We start from the raw sequence: 16440 nt of genomic DNA on the forward strand, positions 1-16440 counted from the left end.
AATAACGAGCCATGTGCCTTTTGCAGAGAATTCCCGCGGGGTGAAGACGCAGTCGATCGATTACCGATATACGCTCCAGTTGTTAATGCATAACAATCGTGCCGTAGATAGAGAACTTTTTGTTTCTTATTACTGTGTAAAATTTAGCATCTGCCACTTAAAATAGTCTGCAATTATATACCCTCGTATTGTTCGATTAAATTCAAGTGTTTCTTATTAATCTTAACATATAACTGATACATATAACTGATCTTATAGATAAATTGAAAAAAGTTACTTTTGTACATTACATACTTATTATATACTTTTAGTTTATTTAAGATGTTATAATTTTATCAAATAGAAAATAATTTAATTAGCATACTATTATTATTACCGTTACAAATTTAATAACGATTATTCATTGAGCTCTTATATGACATGAGAACATCAATTATTCCAATGATTTTCAAGAAATAAACGCGCCCATTATAGATCCATCTGGCCATATTTTTAATATGTAGATTACATATGAGATTCACTTCTCATTGTGTAACAATTTCTGTCTGCGACGCGAGGCTTTTGTAAATCGAAAAGTCGTTCATCACGATAATATCGATTTAATGTCAGTGTATAAATCAAGATGGAAGCAGTTAATAAACGTTGAATCGATAGAAGTTATGAAACTGAATGTAATCTCATAAAAATGTTGAATTAATTAGGAGCGATTATATTAAGGAATATATTTACATGAATAATTTTACTTGATATATGTTCCTTCATTGTTGAGCATTTTAGGCTCCCTAAGGAAGGATGTTGAAAAAAAGCAAACGAGCGACATAAAAAAACGCTGGAGAGGAAAGAGCGCGAAAGAAGCACGGTGAAGTACGCCATGCGAAGTCGCGTGACCAGAGCTAAAAGTCTCGTTACGCAAGTTGTAACATTACAACTGTTATATAAACTCTCAGGAACGCGCGCCCAGCCAGCATTTGCATTGATGACGTGAATATAATGTATCACCGGGTGCTCGCGCGCGAAAGCCGAGCTTTTCTCCGCAGCCACAATGGCCACTGACCACCTGTTGCCTTTCCATTTATATTTTAGACGTCGTGAGAACGTCATCGCCTTACATATTCTCGCGAGCATCTCAAAAGGAGTCTTTTTCGTGCGAAAAGATTGCGAATCACTTCTTCATTGTACATTTTATACCTGCTCTTTCTAGCAAGCGTTGTGCGAGCGTTCATTTTGCTTTGCATATTATATTTGATATTATTTTACCGTTGTATTGCATTTTCTTTGAGGAAATATTATGATTACAAATCATTTTAATTTTAACAATAAAAAAAATTATGAATCGACAGTGAAATGTATAGAGAAGAATTCAGCTTTCAAAGTTCTAATTAGAACTCGACAGTTTCGATGAGCGAAATTTACATGAGAAATTATTTTAATAAATTATTTGATTTTTTTCGCACAGATGATATCGTGAAAAATACCGACAATGTATAAATCCTTAATTATATTTATTCACTTATAAAAATCTGAGTAAAACTAATTTTTTCATACGTTGCTCTTGTGTGTTGTAAAATAATAGCTCGTTACGGAGATCGTTAAAATGTACACGTAGCTAGCATCTGGTACGTTGTAAAATCCCAACGTTATGAGAGCGAAATTATGAATATTGCATTATCTGTTTCAGGGTGCGTCATCCAGCATAGTGGTAAAATTCGCAGACACTGATAAAGAGAGACAACTAAGACGCATGCAGCAAATGGCCGGGAACATGAGCCTCCTTAACCCCTTCGTCTTCAATCAGTTCGGCGCTTACAGCGCTTACGCTCAGGTGGGTCGTGTTACCGTTAATGGCTCTCGCGTTACCGCATTACCGCCTTGTTGTCCTCGTTACCGCGACTCACAATCTGTGATGGCTCGTCCCTCGTTACTCTCGGAAATGATCGGCCGAAACACGATACCGTCGCGTTAACGCCGGCATGCAAAGAGGTCCGCCGCAATCACCTTTCGTGGTTTAATTTTTCCCAGACTCGACCAGTTTAGCGGAAGACAAAAAATATCGTTTTCCGCACAAAAAAAATGCTACATTTATAATATTCCACGATATATTTCAAAATCATGGTTTTTTAGCCACAATTCCTTTTTCATCAATTTGGAATAGAAAAAAAATTTCGTTTTTGAATAAAAAAATATTGATTAGATAAATATTAATCAAGGTTTCATTTTTTGCAATAAATTCAAAAGGTGTTTATTGAAATAGTAATGGAAAAATACTAGAGGGAGAACGTTCTTTTTTATTGAAATTCTCTTCTTTATTGTAGCAACAAGCGGCGCTCATGGCAGCCGCGACCGCACAGGGAACATACATCAATCCAATGACTGCATTGGCCGCTGGACAATTGCCGCATGCATTGAATGGCATGCCAAACCCTGTAGTCCCGCCAACTTCTGGTAAGCTATATAGCTGGCTGCAAAAAAATCAAGATACTGATTATGTTGCGAGTGTCGCAAGAGAATTCATTTACTTTCTAATTTCCGAGATATTTTTTTGAAACTAAAATATGAATATTGATCGAATTCTATAAACTTTTTGGCGGAGACGTTCGTAATCTAGTGAGGAATATCGATATAATATATTGTCTTAATAAAAATGGCATCTTTCTTTCAGAAATCTGCGTATATTTATAATACTTTTATTATTTAATATTCTTTTCTACAGATAAACATTGGCATTTATCAATATTTGTATTTAATTAAGGAGTTATTATATTTCCAATCTATTCGCAATTTAATTAATTCAAAATATCAAGTTATAATAAAAATATATAATATACACACCTTGCTAGTATAGATAAAGAACGTATCCGTCATACGATATATCAATAACAATTTACGAAAACCATATGAGAAATAAATATCCAATTTTTCAATCCTAATTAATCAACGTCGAGGTATTAGTTAATCAATTAATAATGTCAATCCATTAAAATATTTGTCAAAAAGGAAGAAAGCACTCGAGGGCATACGAATGATTAATCATCAATCTCTGATAACGCTGTTCAATTTTAGTAATATAAAACATCTCCCCCGTTCGGCCGCCATTTCTCCCTGATCTGTTGCCTATAATTTTCCTGAATCCTCGCGACAGACGAGACGTACAGTCGGTTGCCTTATAACTGGACTCGTAAATCAATACATTTTCATCGAACGTGACTCGAGCGAGAGATATTGCCGGTACCGCGAAACTTTATCGAAAACTCGTTGTAGGGAAAAAAGAAAAGCCAAAGAAACGCTTCTTCCTTTGCCCTTCTCCCTTCTTTCCCTTCTTTCTTCACCCCGTCTTTCTTTATTCGCGCCCTCCGCGTGGCGATACAAGAAACAACGGAGAGGTCGAAATCGCTGTAAAGAAATAAAATAAGCGAGGAAATCGGCTCCGTTATACGTCGAGTCTCGTCAAGCGGAAGGTAATACCGTTTGATAGGGAAATAATATTTTATTTCTCCGCCAATCTCCCCCGACCCAACCCGTCGCGTCCATCCGCTTTACTCCGTATCAAAGATTACCGAAGCAGCGAGCTTTTATTTCCGACGGAACGATACCGCAACCGCAAACGGCATGTATACAGGATGGCACTTGCAGGTGGATCTATCGGAGAAACGCTCTGTGACTCCGACGATAATTGCATTTCAAAGTATTCTGTGAAAGAGGATTCATCGATGATGTAGAAATTAAAGCGGAATTATTTTTAGTTAGAAATAAAAATACCTCGGTAAAAAAAAAGGGTCTTCTTTCTATAGAAAATACAATTTGAAATAGCGCGTTGTAATTAATTTCTCGCTATCTACTTTGCGAAATTCTAAATTGCAAAATTCAACGAGAACTCTTCGCGCACGAATGTATCAATATACTTTGAGGTAACAATGCTTTCAGTGCCGTTGTAAAAATCTCATCCGTGTAGAGAAACCGCTCGACTACCCATCGCGAATCGAGAATGTCGGGGCGTATATTGCGCAGTCACGGGAGTTTAAGTTTACGATGTATCGTCATACCCGATGCACGTATAGGTAGGATGTGCACAGCGTAATCTCTGGATGTTATCGAGGCATCGAGATTCTTCTTCCCCATCTTCCACCTTTCGCAGCTATATACATATAGACCCGATTCGGATATGCATTAAAGTGCCGGCACTTATCTTTATCCGACAGCCAATCGCGGATCTTTGGAAAGCTGAAGCTCTCCCGACATTTATTCTTTTAATTTCAAAAAGTTGTGTTTTAATTACATCATAAACATACGTACCTCAATATTATTGTTATCGTGTGCCCTTGACTGCATATTTTCCATAATTGCATCAACTCGATAGAAACAACACAGCTATTACTCAAACATAATTATATCTCTTTATCAATGCCGCGAGTAATATTGACGCGATACCAAACGTTGGTCATTGGCGCGATCAATGCGTCATTAACACGATGCAAGGCTTTGATCGCTGATCCGAGTCACATCATTGACAGGGGACAAACTATTACCTACCTATAAACACGACCTTTTCATATAAACGTTGTAGTACATATATCAAAAACAAGCATATAGTCGCAGTAGTATAATACGTGATCGTATATATTACGCAAAAGTTGCATGAAGCGCAACACAGGATCACAGAGGGTAAGAGGGAGAGAGAGACAGAAAAAAATGCGACGTTAAACGCAGCCCTTTGATCGAACCGATATTAACTCGATACAAGGCTCTGCTCTACGGATCAAATCAACAAACCCGACGGTCCGTAGTTCGTCCGACCCCTCAAACGCGAGGCATACGGATCATTTCCCGGATCGAATATTTGTTGTAATTACATCTGACACAGAAAGGGGAGAAAAAACAGTGTGAGAACAAAAAATAAAAGGAATAAAAATTGCATCCCGATTCCGATGCCTCGCGCACAGAGGACGATCGAGGTCGGTGTTAAAAGAGCAAGAGGGTAACCAGGGTGTACTGATCAGGTTTGCTCGTAGGTACCGGCACAGGGCAACCGGTTAACGGGGCGATACCGTCGTTACCGTCGCCGACGATGCCCAATTTTAACATGGCCGCTCAAACGCCGAACGGCCAGCCGGCAGGCTCGGATCCAGGTGTCTACACCAACGGAATACCGCAGACTTATGCGGGACGTGAGTATCAACTCAGGCGCAGCGTGCCGCCCCTGCGCAATGCCCGGCCAATCGACGACGGACTTTATTATTCCGCGGGGATGTAAATAACTTCGCGCAAGCCAAGTACAACGCCGAGTACGTCGGACGATACTCGTTATACTTCCCCTGTGCTTCGCTGAGGAAGCGCCGCTACATTCGTTGGCGTTTATTTGCGAGGAAGCGCTGAAATTACGATGATACGAGATTCATACGTGGAAGGTGCTTATGTCAACTTTCGCTAAACGCGAGATTGATATTTTGTAAGCGATAACAAACTTCTTTCAGATCACGTGAACAACATCGAACGATAAATAAATTATTAAAGTTTAATTTTATTAAGATCTCATTTATAAAAAAATGTATACCTACAGTTTGAAAAATATTATACGAAAGACTTCTCGCGATTGAATCTCGATCTTCATAATTCCAAAAAAGAATACAAAAACAATTTGAGTATTGGTCGAGTTAAATCAAGTACAACGCTAACGAATCATTAAACTGTCGTATAAATCGTACCGTGCAAACGATAAATTTTACACAGAGGGTGATATATGATTATTCCTATAGTCAAGCTTCCATTAATCTTTGGCCTTTATCGCTCCATTCGGATAGTCATTACTATACTCGAGTATAGTCACGGGAAATATCGATTGGCCTACTGGGTATTGCGACAGGGGCCTCTAGGCTAGGCCCTCTCCCCGATAAGAGCTGAGCTTACTGAAGTGTAGATGCCCTCCATCTGTCCATTCCAGCGCAGGGGCTGCCCAACGGGGAGGCGGCACTTCAGCATGCCGCCGCGTATCCTGGAATGCAGGCTTATGCTGGAGTGGCCGGTAAGTGTTTCTCCAGCTTCAATTTTTATCTCCACGGCTTGTCAAGGTGCTTGGTCTACCCTGTTCCTCGTGCAATGACTGTAGCGCGTTTTGCCCATCCAAAACTCCACCCAAACTCGCGGATATCAACGTAAAAAAAATATATATATATATATATATAGACGCGCGGTCTTGTCCATTTTTTTACTCCGAAATTGCATAAATGAATTTTAATGAACATCAATTATATATTTATATCTTATTCTAGCAACGTTATTACAAAATACTAGAATTTAATTATGGTCACGATTTCTAAAGCGATTCGTAAAGCGTGAAATTAATTCGCGTGTACTCCGTTTAAAATCGCCTTGAAAGTTTTACAAACGCGTTTCGCATTATCGTTTTAGCGAATAGAACGGATCATCGGTTTTAACACGCGACTAGATAATACCTCGCGTATATCCTCATCTCGCCCGGATGTTGCCTATCGCGATCTTAAGCGGGTCGAAAAGCGCGCGTGTTCTCGAGGAAAAAAGGGAGGAGATCATCTGTACGTAAAGGAAAAATGCATCAGAACGTTTACGTGCTTTTATTCGGGCGCCGTCGAAGCACTTACCTGCGAAAAATTCGATTTCGCTGATCGCGTTGCTGGTTGTTTGCATGCAACTATGGCCGCATGCGTATACACACCATACATACACGTCATACATGATCGTGTACGCGTCAACGTTTCGTTCTATAATGCTTCTGCTGTGATGCTACGATGTACTTCGATGTCCTTCTAAATGTACTTCGTGTACATATTATATTGTAGTTTTACACGTAACACGTCCTCTCGTGCATGCATTCCCCCAGCCACCAACACCAGCGGCGAAATATCCGCCATCGACCGTCGACGTTGCGCTGCAACAACGTCAAAGTGCAGCGCATCGGCGCAAATTATGATCCAATAATGCCCGGCAAAATGGATGATCTCGTTTCACGGATAATCAGCGTCTCGATGGACCTATACTTCTATTACATTCCAATCACCGTCCGTAATGAGAGCGCGTTTAACGAATTCCGCGTTCGCGCAAATGCGTTAACACGTGGTCTAACGCCAGTCGATCGGACACTGTTGATCGATCGAATTTGTAAAAAAAAAAAAAAAAAAAAAAACAATAATACTACATAATCGGGAATGCAAGAAACAAACTCGCGGACGCGCTACTTATTCCTGTTTCGTCCGATTAAAAAATTTGCCTCATCGCGTCTCTCAACGCATTTTCATCGTATCGGCGAAAATTCAACAAATTCGAGTTACACAAACGTATGCGTGCGCGTGCGAGGATATACGCGGTCGTATTTACCGAGGACTCAAAAGTGGTATATTTTTTTCTATGTATTTTCGGCCAGTGTACACACGCGCCATCGAGATCAGCGAGTGGAAAAAAAGCAATCCCGAATAACGGTGTACCTCTATCTGAGCGTGACGCGGCCGACGTATGATGGCGTATTTATTTCATACGCCAAACGTTGATCCATCGCGCAGCGAGGGGTAGAGGGGGCCGTCGGGTAACGTCAATCGGAATATATTAAAGCGATGTTTGCACGGAAATAATTAATTCCGGGGCGAAAATTCGCCTCTGCCGATCTGAGAGAGCGTGGCTCGCGCGCACACGCTCCGCCTATCCGTCACAAACAGGTATCAATCACGAGCGTTTTAAATATTTATCAAGCTATAATTAATAACGACGTACTTGCTTTCTGCCTCGTCACGTGTAGCGAACGATATATGATGCGTGCGCGTTTATAGCGAGAGAGATCCGAATTTACAGACTAACCAATTGTCATCAAACGCGCAGAGATCGCGTCGCGAATTAAAATATATCAGGCACTTCTGTGTTTAATGTGAAATATTTTGCAGATTCTCGTTGATCAGATGTAATATTGATATTTATTCATTTTACGCGCGGGGGCGTTTCCACCCTCCGTGATATAACACAGATATATACAGATATAAAATAGCATTACGGCAAAATCTACTCGGGTTTTCATATTAAGTTTGTTACATTAGAATTTCATTATATCGCGAGCGATTCTTCAATTCTTAATATATCGACCGTCAATTATTAATCGGGAATACGTGCGTAATCGAATACTCGTTAGAATATAAAAAGCTCGTTATAATAATGCTAGCTTCTATCGATTCGTTGTGTAATGTGATATTAAGCAAACGTTATTACGATAATGTCTCTCCAATTTCAAAGTTTTATTCTATACGAGTCGTATTTATCCCTTTCGCGAAATCTTCCATTTTAACATTTGTAAAGAGTGGGATGCTTTTCTCTTAATTGTTTGAATATTTAGTTTCGCATAAATTGCAACGGGATATTTTTCCGCGCAGCTTTGGTAGAGACGACGACTTTTGCTGCATCGTTGCGCTAAGACGGCGTCCCCGCGTATCCCGTTTTAATGAGGCGCGTCGTTTCAAGCCGAATCGGCTTTGAAGAGATATCGAGTGTCGGCTAATGTCGCACCGAATGCAACGCTGCGTTTTCGCAGGCCGCGACGCGACGTTTCGGAGCACAAAAGTATCGTGTTGAAAGTCGCGCGGAACGGTGAGAACGTTGAGAGACGAATACCCTTGTCAGCGAAAACGCCGTGATGAATGCCACCTGAAATGGCTGGAATCGCTTGTACGAGACGGCCGTTTTGTATCAACGAATCGCTCTTTTCGCTCGCGCTTTTAAGCCGGGATAAACACACAGGTCGCTCTTAGGAATAAAGGCGCGATTCCTATATATTTTGCGTTAATGATGAGATTATGTCCTGGAAAATGTCCTAGAGAGATAATAGTTTCTTCGGGAAAAAGATGGACCTCACATTTTCGTTACTTTTTTCATTTTAATTAAATACTCATTTTAAAGACGTAGACTTGAAATTGTTGAACAAATAGAAAAGTTTACCTAAACTAAGTAAATGTTACTTTATGTGCCTATGTGTGCGTCCAGAGAGCTTAGTTCTCTCGAAAAGCTTGTCATTCCAAAACGAATCACAGAATCTGTCATTAATGTTGAGATTTTAATAACCTGCATATTTCGAATTATTGCATCTCTCTCACGATTCGCGCGGAGAATCATATTCCTTTGCGTTCTTGACATTTTCATATTCTTCTAACATTGTGACACTCTGACCTTTCCCCGTTCGTTTCGCAACCGAGTCTTCGGCAAATCGCAAGAATGAATGGCCGCGTCCGGTTACGTATCCAGACGCTTCTGAAACGCACGGTCATAAATTACGCCGTTGTAATCTGTCTAGCAATGGCAACGCAATTTCTGTTGAATCTGTTGACGTTTATTGGACTCTGTTCGGTTTTTATTACTGTCATCGTCCATTATGTATGCGCTATCGCTGCATTGAATTACGACGCCTACATTCGTTCGGGGGTTGTTGCCGGTTTCGACCTGTCGCCGGCTCTTACTGTCGACGACGGTCGACTGCGGATTGCAATGCGGAAAGGGAAAAAAAAACAGAGAGAGAGAAAGATTATAAGAATGGAATACAGAGATAGAGACAGTGGCACGCACAAATCTAGATGTGGACAGATCATGATGTACTTGTTATTTGTTATTGTCGCAGCTTACCCCGCCGTCTACGGCCAGTTTCCTCAGGCTATTCCTCAGCCGATGACCGCGGTGGCGCCCACGCAGAGGGAAGGTAAGTACAACACGCTCATCAACGTCTAACTGTTGACTGTAAACACGAACGACTGTAGACCCGAGATTTGTAGACCCACGTCCCGTACACACGTCCAGACACGAATTATCCCTCGTCGGCGCCCAACGAGGTGCAAGACGGAGTTTCGACTTCTCCCGCCGCCGCACAGAGCAGCTCGTACCGTTAATTCCATACTTCGCAAATAAAGCGACATCACGCCGCGAGGCTCGATTATGCGAGCAGAAGCGATGAGCGGAAGGTATTCGCGAAAATCAATTCAGAGCGTGCTTCGCTTCGCTTCACCTTCCGTGTTCGTCCTTCCTGGTTTAATTTTGATATTGCAATGTGTGCCAGGTGTGTATTTCAAAAAATTCGCGTTGCCTCGTACTTTTCAAACGTCGGATGAATACTGATCTGTCTATTTTTTTTTTTTTTTTTTTCAATCGAAAGAAATTGATTGCTTTAGAGAAGCGCGAACAAGTCAAATCGATCATTTTACTCTCACTGTAGTCCTACGAAGTTGCACAAAAATGCGATTAATTAAAAACCATTGGTTTGAATAAAAAAAAAAGAAGAAGAAGAAGAACGCAATCGGTCAAAGAGACAGCGCGAGTCTCGCTTAGTAGATGTATCAGGGAGAGCTAGTCATTTATTACGCTACATTTTGCGGAGAAGTACAGAGAAGAAAGGAGCCAAAGACAGGGAAAAAGTCGACAGGGAGAAGACCCGGGTTAGAAGAGGGCTGAGCGAGCCAACGCCTAATTGCAATTAACAACTCGCCATTATTAGAATATACGACGCCTTGCAATGAGATAATGCAAATAAAACGAAAGTTTTAATTACTTTGCCGCTACGCCCGCCGGCGATCCGTTGTTACATCGCAGGATAATGGAAAGTTTACCGCGACACGGCTACCCCGCCTCCGTTTTATCCGGCCTCAAACCCTCTGGCTCCTTTCCCTTCGTCCACGTCTGTTCCCTTCTCGTCCCGGTTCTCTTTCTCTCTCTCCCTCTTTCTCTCTCTCGCTCCTCTCATCCATTTCCATTCTCGTTCCACCTGATCTTTTCGTCTCGTCGATGCGTTCTGACGTTTTCCCATGCACCGCGATTAAATCGTAAGCGGTACACGCGATTCTTGAACACGAGAGATCTCTAATCGAATTTTCCAGTACATGGCGAGGAGCTTCGCGCATTGATTAGGCGAATTTAAACACGTCCCTCTGATCCGCGGTGAAGAAAGTTATTAATAAATTCATTTTCCAAACGGATATATGTATAAACTTGACGAGATGTAAAATGTTAAAGAATTATACATGGCTGTTAGTTGATAACTATATTATATTTATGAATCGTAATTTGCATAATCTAAACCGAGTGGCAAATTTTGAGTGACAATTTTTTTCGTGCGTTTATAAGTGTAAAACACTCTGTCAGAAACACAAATAGTTCCCAAAGTTTCAACGAGAGAGAGCAACGCTTATCATATTGCTGACTTCCTGGAAACTTCTCTGTGCTAGACACAAGTTTTGTAAAAATAAAAGGAAACGTGCAGAAAGACACTCCATCTTTTGGAGAAACTTATGTTAGATGTCAAAGTCGTTAGGCGTGCCGCAATATCGGACGGAACCCAGGGGAGCCGAAGGGGAATCGACGTTATTGTCATCATTGCATGACAGTGGTATCGATCTATTATTGACTGTCGCTTCGCGAGTTTACCCTTACTCCGTGTTACTTTAAGCTCCTTGATCGTTGTTCTGGGTGTTCTACGTCTTATACACGATGTTCTCGGTGTTCGTATTATTATACATTTCTTCTCTCTAACCATGACTGTGCCACGATATATTTTTTTAACGTTTTGTACACGGATAGCTCTTTCCTTCCTTCTTTTTTCTTTATTCTTTATTCGTCAGCGTATCTCGGATGTTCGTCGTTTAATTCGGTGTTTTCGCCGTTGCACTCGATGTCAGTGGCTGTTCTCGGTGTTGCGCTGTCGACCGATGTTGGTTGTTGCTTCGCTACGAGACGGTGATACGTGCATTGCGAGACTTTGCGAGATCGTCTGTACCAGAAATCCGACACGAATCCGTTTCGCGATCGGCAACACCGTTTCATTTGCGAAACTGAAGATATCATTAACAGATTAATTTATAAAACGTGCCATTCTATCAAGCGAAATAATAAATTCCAATTTGTCAAATAATGACAACTCATATAAGATTCTCAAATATAATTATATGTATTCAGATCGCACGAGAGATTATTTTCGTAGAAATTCTGTGTGCATATAGTATTTTCAGAGATATAATTGTACACACAACATATAACATTTAAAATACATTGAAATTATTCATTATGTCACACAAAAGAGCACATTTGAACGAAGATTTCATGATGTAAAAAGGATGATTGTATAAATTTCGGTATCTCGATGTTTTACGTAGTATCCCGCTATTACTTTTCAATAGAAGTAGACGCGCAAGGTAGTCATTCCCATTAAATTCGCGTGCACGTACCGCGTGTGTGCCAATTAGAGAGGCGAAAACCAATTTCAGGATCAACGATCGCGCGCTCGACACGACGACGGGCTTTAATTTATGGCTCGTTCTTCGTGATTTCGTCGTCCACCGCAATTCCCCTTCGTGCTCTCCCTAGTCGGAACCGGAAACCCGTCGACACTCGTGCTAATTTGGGTTTCGCGTGACAGCCGCGATCGAGTTATTACCGGGACGAAGTCGTTTCGCGTAGAGAGAGGGAGGAGTTTGTCACTCTTTGCGTAAACTGTAGGACAGGTTTGCGATTTCTCGAGAAACGCTAACAAGTACACAACAACCATAATTCATAATTGACGAGAAAGTTTATATTAAATTGGTAATTTACTTGGGAAATATTATTCTTTCGTATCAAACTTAACCGGTCGCTACGAGAAGAACTTTCAAATCGCGAATCGTATCGCTTTGCAAATTTTCGTCGCTATGTATACAAACGGCACACGATATATGTTATGTATACTTAACAGGAAAGTTTTATTCTTTCCTCGGGTCTTAGAATCAAATTTTGTGACAGTAACTTTGCAAGCGAGTGTAATTCCCTGTTTTCAACTTTTACTCTCTCGGACGATCGACGAAAATCATCTCTCCGGATCGGATGAAAATATCCTCGTAAAACCGTCGTAAAATTTTGCGTCTATGTCGCATCGGTTTCTGAAACTCGCCGGGATTCGCGATGATAATCTTATCGATTGGTAAACGCGCGTTTAACGAGCCATGTAAGATTATTGTTGAACATCGACGTACCGGAAGTCGTAATCGAGCTTACAAAATGAACAATTATATGATGATTCGACCAGAAAATTTCAACGTAGGATCCTTCCGCGAAAGATCTTTCGAGGGAAAAGCGAACAGGTCGCGATGAGTAGCATCCTAAAAGTTGAGTGGCAACCATCTCATTACTTAAATACGTCCGTTAGTCGAAGAGAAGCTCCTGGGCAAGAGAGCAGAAGTTTCCACGGTCATAATCGCCGCTAATTGACGTCGGAGTTATAAAGTTCAGTGAAATTAGCTAAATCCTTATTTGGACTGCCGTTATTCGGGTAGTCTTCCCTCTCTTCGTTTCTCTACCTTCGGCATTCTCTTCTCTGAAATTAAACCTAGATGTCTTTGGCATTTTAACACCGGAAGTCGAAAGAGAGACCTAAGGATATCATGACGAGATAATTGATTTGCAAAAATCTCATTAAAAATAGCATAAAAAATGTAACGTAATTTTGAAGCTCACAGATCTTGACATAAGGATAATTATATTCATATACATACACGTATATGAATATATCAGTTAATAAATCGCATCGCAACCTCGTTTATAATTAGATGACACAATTTGATAAAGAAGAGAGACGCGCAGAGTGACGGCACATTTGGATCACTTAGAATGTTCATACTGTAGACGAGATAAAGCGACGGATTATCGTGTCTGGCGAAAATACGGGAGTATCGCACCATCGTAATCAGTGTCATCACTATCATCGTCACCACGCCCACATCCATTCACTCATCTCAGTATTCCATCACCTCATCCATCGTCATTGTGTTGTAAATCCTAGTGTGTGTTGTGTGTATATATTTGAAAGTATAAATACTCAACGTTATTTGAATCGCGAGATTTCTATCAATAGTCACGGGCGAAATTATCCCCGTGACTTTTTCTAATCATTCGTTTTCAACTTTTTGGTCATTTTCACATCATTTTCTGTCATTCACTCGCAGTCTGTTCAACTTTTCGCTTGACTCATATTCATGTCATTTCGCGTCATTTGCGTGAAACAAAATCATTTTCATCATTATTTCGCACTCGGACGGACGAGAGAGAAATCGACAAGAGTCGACCGCAGATTCATCTACATTCATCAAAAAGAGAAAAGACTCCAGATGAAATAAAGTAATCAGAGAGAGAAAAGCAGCATCCGCTGGCAATCTCGCTGACGAGTCGAAGCTCTCGTATCGCCCGGAATCATTTATATTTGCGAAGAACAGAACTCATCCAGAACTAACATTCTAACTTGAGTATTATACTTCAAGTTTAGATGTTTAGATGTGCTCTGATTTATATGGTAGGATGCTCTATCTCAGGACCCGAGGGCTGCAACCTGTTCATCTACCACCTGCCCCAGGAGTTCGGTGACGGCGAGCTCATGCAGATGTTTCTCCCGTTTGGCAACGTCATCTCCTCCAAAGTCTTCATCGACCGGGCGACCAACCAGAGTAAATGCTTCGGTAAGTGTAACGCCGCGAAGAAATTTCAGAGCTATTATACGCATACATCCGCTCAGCCCGATGTGTGATCGTTCCTTAGCAACCTCTACGCAAGGTAGGACGGAAGGATGCCAACAATTCGCTCAAATAATTATGTGCGCAGTGGATATATACAAATTGTGTATATGCGAAATTTTTTTCATATATCTCGTCGTTTAATCGTACGATTTTAATTACGATGAAAATTATAACAAAGCATAATATTAAAATACTTTACCTCTATATATACTATACATACATTTTTCTCATAAAAAATAATTAAAAGCATTTTTACCTTATGCCGAAACATGATTGTGTAAAAATACGATCACGACACAGCTGTGCACGCGATATGTCTGTGATTATTATTATGACTTTCAATCAGTCACATATGCTACAGTGCTCTAAATGACTCTACACGTTTCCAATCAGTGGTGGATTAATCATGGAAATTTAATTCGTCCGTATTAGCGAACACAGACCAGGCAGACTGAATATGAATGCCATTTCAATGGAACCAGAATCAAACCGCGCAGTTCTTTTTGGGGGACCGTACAGAGAGGACCGAAACAGAGAATGCGGATAAAAGCCGCTGGCGTTCCTTTGATTAATCGTATCCGAGAGTATGAGGATACGGATAATTGGACGATTCCATTCGCGTCCATTCCTTGGTCTACGCCCACGCGCACAAATTCATATATATATATATATATATTGCGTCTGTGTATTTGTCTTTTCCTGTTTTAGAACTCGTCATTTGTGTAAAAAAGAAGATAGGCTCGCAACAACGTGCCATTATGTCCGCATTTGATATTATTAATTTCTTTTTCATCCTGTCGCGCGTATAATTATACCCGCGAATGGAAAAATATACGCGGAAGTTTGTATCACTTTGAAGCTCGCCGCGATCAATTCAAAGGCTTTTTGACAGTCTCTGTGTGCCGTAAAAATAATTCCTTGTATAATTATAATCAATACGAATGGGGGAACATTTTCTCTTACACGGATTGTCAAATATATCGAGCGAAAACCCGGATATATACAGCTTGGCGGTAAACTCCTTCCGTGGAATGAAAGGTTAAAATAATCAGGGTGTCCCTCGATCCTGAAGTAAAAGTAATTTGCGGAGCAGAGTGAACCGTAGATGGACGGAAGACGAAGGGCCTGGTCAGGCGGTTTAGACCGCCGTGAAGGCGAAACTAAAATGAGATCGACGCTAATGGTCAAAATTGGCTTAAACCAAGAAACTCGTGACGATCTTTTGGGAACGTTTCTGCCGAGGGGCTTCGTTATCGCTTTACCGATATAACTTGGGTAATATCCAGCGAACTTTTTACTCCTCACAGAAGATCTGGTTCATCTAGATTGCGCCGTCCCCAAATAATCAAAATAACAATTATGTTTAAGAGGATTTTCAAGCATATATAGAAATTTTGTGAAATGATAAACTGAATGTAATTGCGACGAGACAAATTTTGTTCCATTTATTATATACGCAATTTATTAAAGAGGATGCTGCCTATCATTAATTAATCAACACATATATTTATATTTATATCAATTTTATTTCTATTACAAATATTTAGCGCCTTTTCAACTGTACATTAACAATTGAAGATTATACCTTTTTCATAATGTAGAACGAAGATTTTTTTAAGGAGTGGAAAAAATCTTACGTACTGCAGGATTCAATGTTCGGTATTTTCAGGTTTCGTGTCGTTCGATAATCCAACAAGCGCGCAAACAGCAATCCAGGCGATGAACGGCTTCCAAATAGGGATGAAACGATTAAAAGTCCAGTTGAAGAGGCCCAAGGACGCCAGCCGGCCATACTAACCCACGTCCTAGCCTAGAAAATCTGGACGAGTCGCGCCCTACGTTATAAAACTTACATAGTAAGTTCTTTAGTTATACAATGTTATTAATTTTAAAATGATATAACATTGATAATGCTATATTG

General features: G+C 40.6%; 1 protein-coding gene across 16 annotated transcripts in view; it reads left to right on the forward strand.

Moving 5' to 3' along the window:
• The window catches only part of bru3 (CUGBP Elav-like family member bruno 3), a 545388-nt gene that overhangs the window by 511378 nt on the left and 17570 nt on the right, over positions 1 to 16440 (forward strand). For 11 of the 16 annotated variants that reach the window (XM_029317918.2, XM_029317917.2, XM_029317916.2 and 8 more), the window contains 7 exons: positions 1679 to 1822; positions 2313 to 2442; positions 4995 to 5162; positions 5912 to 6016; positions 9617 to 9694; positions 14304 to 14462; positions 16189 to 16375. In XM_029317918.2, the coding sequence (XP_029173751.1) occupies positions 1679 to 1822; positions 2313 to 2442; positions 4995 to 5162; positions 5912 to 6016; positions 9617 to 9694; positions 14304 to 14462; positions 16189 to 16316 (912 nt within the window). In that variant the 3' untranslated portion in view covers positions 16317 to 16375. The remainder of the gene's footprint in view (positions 1 to 1678; positions 1823 to 2312; positions 2443 to 4994; positions 5163 to 5911; positions 6017 to 9616; positions 9695 to 14303; positions 14463 to 16188; positions 16376 to 16440) is intronic. The other 5 variants (XM_085484319.1, XM_085484310.1, XM_085484312.1 and 2 more) reach the window with 4 other exon arrangements.

The sequence above is a fragment of the Nylanderia fulva genome, unplaced genomic scaffold, assembly GCF_048542155.1.
Source record: "Nylanderia fulva isolate GAGA-0341 unplaced genomic scaffold, ASM4854215v1 Scaffold3, whole genome shotgun sequence".
NCBI classification, from domain to species: Eukaryota; Metazoa; Arthropoda; class Insecta; order Hymenoptera; family Formicidae; genus Nylanderia; species Nylanderia fulva.